The 8,870-nt window shown below is 29.5% G+C and overlaps 1 protein-coding gene across 1 annotated transcript; it reads left to right on the top strand.

Annotated features, from left to right (window-relative positions):
* Positions 1-917: 917 nt before the first annotated feature.
* Positions 918-8,274, top strand: LOC129964059 (uncharacterized). Its single transcript, XM_056078732.1, has 3 exons — positions 918-934; positions 2,957-3,171; positions 7,420-8,274. Exons 2-3 carry the CDS (start codon positions 2,978-2,980, stop codon positions 7,532-7,534), a joined length of 309 nt encoding a protein of 102 aa, XP_055934707.1. The 5' UTR covers positions 918-934; positions 2,957-2,977; the 3' UTR covers positions 7,535-8,274.
* Positions 8,275-8,870: the final 596 nt, after the last annotated feature.

Genomic DNA, 8,870 nt, shown 5'->3' on the forward strand with positions numbered 1-8,870 from the left:
ACTATCGACTTGATATTCTCCGTGCGACGAAGGGGGCACACGTGGAAGTTCATTGACAAGGGTCATGAAACTTTTTGAGTCTATTTAACCATTTATGTTATTAATTTAAATCTATCTTTATTATTTTATGAGTTATTAAACATCAAAATGGGTCCGGGACTTTATAAACACCCTGTATTTTACCAAGTCAGAAAACTTAAAACTTTATGATTTTCTGTCCTTTCTCGCGCATTTCGTAGATATACAGAAAAACTAATTATTAACTCATCGTTGGATACTTTACATATTTATAATTCAATGATAAATCTATATGATTTTTGTAAAGCTTTCAACGTTGCTCTTTGTGTACGCAGATGATCAGAGTCTTCTTTATACCTCCCTTGGAGGGATTTTATCCAACATCTGACATGAATTTCCGATTTTGGCGTTATAGTTATATATCAAATCCATCCTACTATCACGTTGTATTTTGAGTCATTCTTTTGATACAAATACACAAACACAATTCCAAAAATGTTTTTTTTCTAATTCAGAGTGATCTAAAATGTAGGAATTCGCTAGAAACCCGAGTCGATTATATTATTTTTTTGTAATTACAATATTTTTCATTTGTATATTTCGCATATAAAAGGAAAAAATTTAAATTCTTAAAGTAAATTTTTAATATTCTGATAATAATTCCTATCCTCAACCCAAGTTATGCCGCTAAACAGATGGAGTCCCGATTCTTCACTTAGTCCAATCCATTGACTTCACGTTTGCGCATCCTAACAAGGTTTACTATGGGAGGTTTGTAGTTAAAAAGGAGTTTTTTTTCCTCAGCGAGAAATTGTGGACGAATCCTGGCGTTCCGGTCCGCTGGCGTCGAGGAGCATAAAAGGAGGCTACGCGGAATGCTGAGTGTTGGACATGGACAGCACTCGCTCCATTGCAGGTAAGGATTTGTAGCTTTCTGCTTGATTTCTAAAAGAACTCCTGCATTCTTAAAAATTCGCAATAGCTATTCGAAATATAATGACCATTCAAAATTTTCTTTTTTCTGATGCGTTGATTTTAACAAATATTAATCGCCTTTTATGACCAGTTAGTTCCCTGATTTATTGGTTGCTTATAACGTCAATTTAATTTTTTTGTATAATTTTGCTTTAATGAATTTTGTTAGTAAAGTATTTTGAATTTGAAATTTTAATAGATTTCGAAACTTGCATTATGTGAAAAATTTGCATTATCTTAGAAGCCTTATTCAGTTATGGGCCTTATGTTATGCTTCTCTCTAATTTTCTGTCACTTCATATATAACGGGAAGTTTAAAAGAAATTGATTAAATTTCAACTAATCAAAGTATATTCTTAAAAAAAATATAAGAAAGAAAAGAAGAATCTTTAGAATTGATGTTTTGCATGTAGCACAAAATATATTTCACGATTTACGCAATATATTTTAAGATTATTTTAAAAAATTCCTCTTTTTCAATAAAGAGAAAAATAAAATAAGTGTTTAAAAATGGACGAACTTAAAAAATAGTCATTGCTTATTTTTGAAGTCAAACGTTAGCTGCATTCACTATATTAATCAATAATTTTATTAACAGAATGCTTTACATAAAACTTATCCAATATTATAAAATAAATCGAATCTTCATAACTTAAACATCAAAAATGTAATTAAAAAAAAGCCGAGATGAAATATTAGAAACAATAATGAAAACGATTTCGGTTTTGTTTACAGTAACGAAAATACTATCTTAAATGTGCTTCAAAACATTCCTTATTAGTTGATAAAATCTAGACAAAACATTTTATCGTAACAAAACATGTATCATTGAAAAAAACAATGCTTTATATTTTGAGATGGAGTAAATTAATTTTTGTGGTTTTATATTTTTTGGATATAATCGGGGAAATCCTCCAAAATACTGCTTAGTTTTAATCAAATGAAATTAAAATTAAAATTAAATAAATCGCCTCGAAATACACGAAAAAGAAAGGATAGAAGAATTTGAGCACTTAGAGATCAGAAATAATTTTTTTTTTATAATTGAATTAATTTCTAATTTAAATTTCCTTATTATTCAATTAATAACTGTCTTTTTAATTCTCATAATTACACAAATTGCATTTTGTTTAAAAGAAATAGCTACGTAAGATCTTTTAACTTCCTGTGAGATTTATTCTGTAATGTCTTATGGACATAAATTATCACTATTTATTTTTCTTTCGAAAAGCTTTGATATTCTTGATGTAGCAATAATATCTTAGAGATTAATTCTTCTCCTTTTTATGACAATTCATATAGTAAAAAAAAAGCGTTTTATATGTTTTTTTATAACTTTATTTGAGAGGTAGTGTTTTAACATGTTGAATAATTTTATTTGATTGTAGATAGTGCACAACTTGATTTATTTATTTAATCATTTATTATATAAAATTGGAATAATGCTGTTTTTATTTGAACGTTGATTTGATTTCTAAAAGCTTTTCTTATTTAAAATTTATTTACAGTCATATAAATACTTCTGAACGAATCTTATTTTTGAAATTATATTTTTAATTCATTTTTCTCAAGAAGTGAAGAAAAGTTGAACTATTTATCAGCTTACAATTCTACTAAGTAAAATTAGAGAGATCAAAGAAAATTCTAAGAGAGAGAGAGAGTATTCTGGACTTATATTGTTTCCGAAAAGAATTTGTAGATACAGTGTTTTGGTTCCGAAGGAAAAATAATAACTGCTCTATTTAACAGTGAAGATGAAGTTCGAGCGATTAAGAAATTATTTTTAGAGTATAAATTAATTAGAAACTATATATATAAATATACATAAGGAATACCAACATTGAATTCAAAGATCAGAGAAACATATATCTCTTCTCGATGTTTTATAACTATTTTTACTAATAGTTTGCGGAGATTCATATTGCTGCTCGTAATGTTTTATATAACCATTTCTCTTTTCCAGATATTATCTGAGTTAGTACCGATGGGACAAGTGAAAAATTGGCGATGGCTGTTGGCTATTGCATTGCTGTTGTTCGTACAAATCGCCAATGGTTACCACATGCACAAGATCATGGCCGCAGCTCTTCTCGCCAACTCTTTGCAGAGGAACAGTTTCTTACCGTTACCCATTCCCATACCCATACCCATCAAAGTAGGAGGAAATACAATTATCGCGTGAGTTTTTCTTCTTCTTTTAGTTTGAAACATGTGTTTGCAAAGAGGGAATTTTGTAAACGACTTTTCACTTGCTCATTCATGTGTTAGAGCCTTAAAAATTTGTAGGCTCATACATCATAATGAGGATACTTTATTTTAATATTTCCATAGCTTAATTATGATGATTTAGACGATTAGGTTAATTAAATATCGAATATAGACTTGTGGTGCTACTTGGTAACGAATTTAAAAACAACAGATTTGACGAATCCGTGATGTTTATTATAAAGATTTTTAAATAATGGACAAAAAAAATAAAAAACGTATAAAACATAAACATTTCCACCTTTTAGTGCAATAATAAAAGAATATTTAAGAAATTGTTTTTAGCTCACATTTATTTAACTTCTTTTGTTTCATGTTTAAAGAAACATGCAATTTTAGTATCGATTTTTTTACTATCGATTATTTTTTATCATCAATTTTTCATTCACTTTCTGATGTATTAGAATTTTGAAATTTTATGCGTTTTTACTTAGTGAAAATACACTTTGGCAGCATTTTCAGAACATAATTATTGGGCCGCGGTGGGCTGGTGGTAAAGTCTCGGCTTCGGAACCGGAGGGTTTCAGGTTCGAGACCCGATTCCACCGAAGAACCATCGTGTAAGGGGGGGTCAGTTGTACGTTAAATCCGTCCTAACCAAACGTCCTTCCGCTGGTGTGGTGTGGGGATGACAGCTCTGGCGTCGTCCTCGTCATCTGACCGCGGTTCAAAATTACGAGGTCCGTTCCAAAATAGCCCAAATGTGTTTTCAAAGGGGACGCTAAAATAGCTAAACCAAACCAAACCAGAACATAATTATCAGTTAATGTATTATTAAATTTTTGTCTTGAAATTTTGGAGCCAAATAAGAGAGAATTTGAAAAATTTATTTCACAGCATTATTAAAAATGAATCATACATCAAAAAATAAAAACAATTCATTTCTACTATTTAACGAGTTTTGTTTTTTGAATGAAAATTGAATTTTTTGAAAATGGCCCATCTACATAAGAAGTATCTTTCCTACAACGGTGACAACCATAAGAAGTCTCTAATTACATGTTGTGAATTTGAATATATTAGTGGTATTACTTAACTATATATTCCATTACACATTTGATAGATTGAGCTATCTTCGGCAACATTTCTTCTGTTTCCGTTTTTAAAATTTGAAAAAATAATGTAAATTAGCCAGGACTTTTTCATTAAAATTTATCAAACCTTATTGTAAATATATATTTTTTTTAAATTTATCTTTATAAACTTCTTTCATGCGTTTTATTTTTCTATGTATGTTTTAGGAACCAAAAAAAAGAACTAAAACTAGGTCTACTATTTTCTCTCCGACTGAATGCTTTTTTTAAAAAAATAACCTAGAAACTTGAATGTGAAATGCTGAAAAATTTGAATATGAAATATTTTTAGTTAAATAATGCTTTGGTGGGAGTAGAAATATTGTTAAGCTTTTTTACTGCAATTCAACCAAATCCATTTGTAAGTAACTGACTCTGAGTGTAATAAAAAGGCTGACACAGAAAAAAATAATCGGTCAATTGAATAAAAAAATTCGACAAATTGACATTTAAAATATTTATTTCGGATGAATCAGTCAAATAATTCATTCAAATTACTTTCATATAAAAATAAATAATTCGAATGAATCAGTCAGATAATTCGGTCAAATTACTCTTAAAAATGAATAATGTTGAAGAACTGGCCAATAATTCGATCCAATTATTATTCTATAATAAAGAATAACAAGACAAATTAGCTAGATAAATCGTTCGAATTAGGAACTCAATCAACTGGAATGACAATGTGAAAGATTATAAAATAGATAAACAAAAACACACTTTTTAAAAAAACTGCTACTACAATTCTTATCACAATTTTTCTTTCATTCGAAGAAGATTTAAAAAAAATGCAATAAAATAAGAATAATGAATAAATTAGAATAATGTTTCTAAGCAAACATACTTCAAATTCATAGCACAAAAATTGTTCAAAACATTCTACAAAACTGATGTCCTTCTACCACCCTTCAAAGTGGCGATAACTAGTGCCTTAAACTTAGTGTTCAGGTATAATAATATGACCATGTTCTGCAGTGTGGTATCAGTTACAGCGCCTTCTAGTGGCACTGTAGATAGTGTTCTTTTTTCGAAAACAGTACAAGATGCGGGAAATAAATTCAGCTGCAAAATTTTCGAACATTTTCGATTTAGTATGAAAACACTCTAAGCAATAAGGCTAAGAAATAAATATATAAAGCTCGCGTATTTGTTTGGCCGTGATTTTCTAATTCTTTGACGTAACATCTATCGATAACTAGAGGAAAGATCTTCCTTTGAACAATAATTGTCGACTCGATGACGAAGAGTAATTCGAACTCTAACAAATTGGCCTGTTTTATTTCTAATGCTTTTGTATCGTAATAGTGTTAGAAATTCTGACCAAATAATTTTCGAACATTTTTGATTTAGTATGAAAACACTCTAAGCAATAATGCTAAGAAATAAATAAATAAAGCTCGCGTATTTGTTTGGCCGTGATTTTCTAATTCTTTGACGTAACATCTATCGATAACTAGAGGAAAGATCTTCCTTTGAACAATCATTGTCGACTCGATGATGAAGAGTAATTCGGACACTAACAAATTGGTCTGTTTTATTTCTAATGCTTTTGTATCGTAATAGTGTTAGAAATTCTGACCAAATAATTTTCGAACATTTTTGATTTAGTATGAAAACACTCTAAGCAATAATGCTAAGAAATAAATAAATAAAGCTAGCGTATTTGTTTGGCCGTGATTTTCTAATTCTTTGACGTAACATCTATCGATAACTAGAGGAAAGATCTTCCTTTGAACAATCATTGTCGACTCGATGACAAAGAGTAATTCGAACACTAACAAATTGGTCTGTTTTATTTCTAATGCTTTTGTATCGTAATAGTGTTAGAAATTCTGACCAAATAATTTTCGAACATTTTTGATTTAGTATGAAAACACTCTAAGCAATAATGCTAAGAAATAAACATATAAAGCTCGCGTATTTGTTTGGCCGTGATTTTCTAATTCTTTGACATAACGTCTATCGATAACTAGAGGAAAGATCTTCCTTTGAACAATAATTGTCGACTCGATGACAAAGAGTAATTCGAAGACTAACAAATTGGTCTGTTTTATTTCTAATGCTTTTGTATCGTAATAGTGTTATAAATTCTAATCAAATAAATGAGTGTCTTACACCTTTTGTTCTTAGTATCATTGTGCTCAGACTTCTTACCGTACTAAATGAAAGAAGCGCTGCAATTTTGTAATTGATGTTTTCCAGTATCTTGTATCAGTTTCGAGATAGGAAAGCTAACTGTAGTGCTTGTCTCCAGGTTGGCACTGTAACCGATTTCATCGTACCGTATGGTCACTTAATTATATCTAGATACCAAATTTGCATCAATAGTTACAGTTCTCAAGCTAATGTGGGGTAGATGGACTTTAATGAACATCCTGTATGATGCTTACACTAAAAGTCTTTGCAGACGGGTGCGTCCTGCTCTCTAAGAAATCTGAGGCATTATTGTTTCTCTCAATAACATAATATTGTTGATTATAATAATAGTGTGTCATCGAGAACAACAATAGTTGCGTGTTACATTACAATACTAGTATGTCAATGAGAACAGCAGTAGTCATGGGTCACATTACAGCAATAGTGTGCCATTGAGAGCAGTAGTAGTTATGTGTCACATTACAACAGTAGTGTGTCATCGAGAACAACAGTAGTTGTGGTGTCACATTACAACAGTAATGTGTCATCGAGTACAACAGGAGCTGTATGTCACATTATAGCAGTAGTGTGTCATCGAAAAAAACACTAGTTGTGTGTCACATTGCCACAGTAATATGTCATCATTCTTCTGGAATAAACAAACTATTACCCTTATGTGGGTTGCTTAGTACTAAAAGTTTTAATAGTATTTCTCCCTAAATTTTTTGTAATCAGAGTTAAAACAATTATATGCAGTTTACGAAAAAAAAATTCTTACTAACTTTGTGAATTTAACCATATTACTTCCACTATGTTAACAATGCTTCCGAAGATGAAAGTATTTGAGTTGAATCATGTCTCTCCTAAAACATTTTTTTCCCAATGATCTATGCATAGTTCACATTCCTTGTTGAAAATTATCATTTTTATCAAGCATTTATTTTCATTCTAGCCTTCCATCCGAAGACGGGGGGACTACATACATCCCGCTAAAAAGTTCTGGAAATGGTTGCCAGCAGCCTCCCTGTTACAACAACTTTAAAAGAAGAGGATTCTGGAGTTTCTAATGATTCCACCTAATGCACCATCATCTCAATATCACTCTGGCAGTGAAGTTCATTTTAATGTCATTAGAAAAATGCAAAGGAAATATTTTAACATCTGATAAAATTTAAAAATTCAATCAGTGAACAGCGATATTCCTGCCACAAAAATCGTTCAAAATGCTTAACACGGCAAAACTTTTGACATAGGTTTAACGTATAGTACTAGAGTCAGCCCATAGTAATTTTTTGCTTAATATGTGCACACCAAGTATTAATTCAAAATTTTAAATATATTTTTAATGAAATTTTTTTCAAACTTATAATATTTTAATCTTTAATATCAAAATATATTATTGCACGAAAATAATTTTTTTACTACTTTAAAATTTAAGAAATTAATCCGTCCATGTTACAAGTTTTAGATTTTTCCCTCTATTTTTAAATAAATTAAAAATATTTTATTTATTTTATAAAATATTTTTCAGTGTTTTAGTTTCAGTATTTATACAAACGTCTGTTTCAGCGATGTATATATTTTTTATGTGCACATTATGCTTATTATTAAATTAAATGTACTTTTTTAATGAAATAAAATCAGAGGATACAATCCTATAGCATGCTACGACACATCGGACTAGAAGTTCGAATATCCTTTAAATTTTATACTGTATTGTTATGTTTCCAAACAAATCCCAGTTTGATAACTTCATGTGATAATCGAATTTGATATTCGATGTAATAAATATATGTATTTCTGTGTAAATAAAGACATTGCATACAGTTTTTGAATTTTATTTTTATATTCTGATTAGCTATTTAGCATAGTTTAATAAAAATGGAAATTGCTTTATTTTTTCCAAATTTCAAAAGAAAAAAAACATTTCCGTTTTGTTTCCCCATACAAGAATAATTTAAAAAGATTATTGCAACTGTCAAAAATCTTGCAACTGTCTGTAACTTTTATATTTTATTCAAATTCCACATTTTACACCCCTTTGAATCCTAAAAACACAACTTTGAAGTTATGAGTATATCTTTATGAATACAAAAACGCAAAATTTCATTGGCCTAGAGGAATAAAATTTAATATATGAACTTTATTTCAAATTTATAGACTTTTATCAAATTTTGTGCATAGATTTTCAGTTGTAAAATCTGCTTATGTGCCCATCCGATAGTATATTATTAAGACAGTAAATTAAAAAAGTAGCGGTCTGAAACGTATTTTTATCATCAGAATCGTAAATATATATCGAATTTTGTAGCAAATACATCAAATACTTGACTGTTAGTACTCTATTAGTGAGTTTGCGAACAAAATGTTTGAGAAACGCAATAATCTAGATAAATGATGTTT

This window comes from Argiope bruennichi, chromosome 3, assembly GCF_947563725.1.
Source record: "Argiope bruennichi chromosome 3, qqArgBrue1.1, whole genome shotgun sequence".
NCBI lineage: Eukaryota > Metazoa > Arthropoda > Arachnida > Araneae > Araneidae > Argiope > Argiope bruennichi.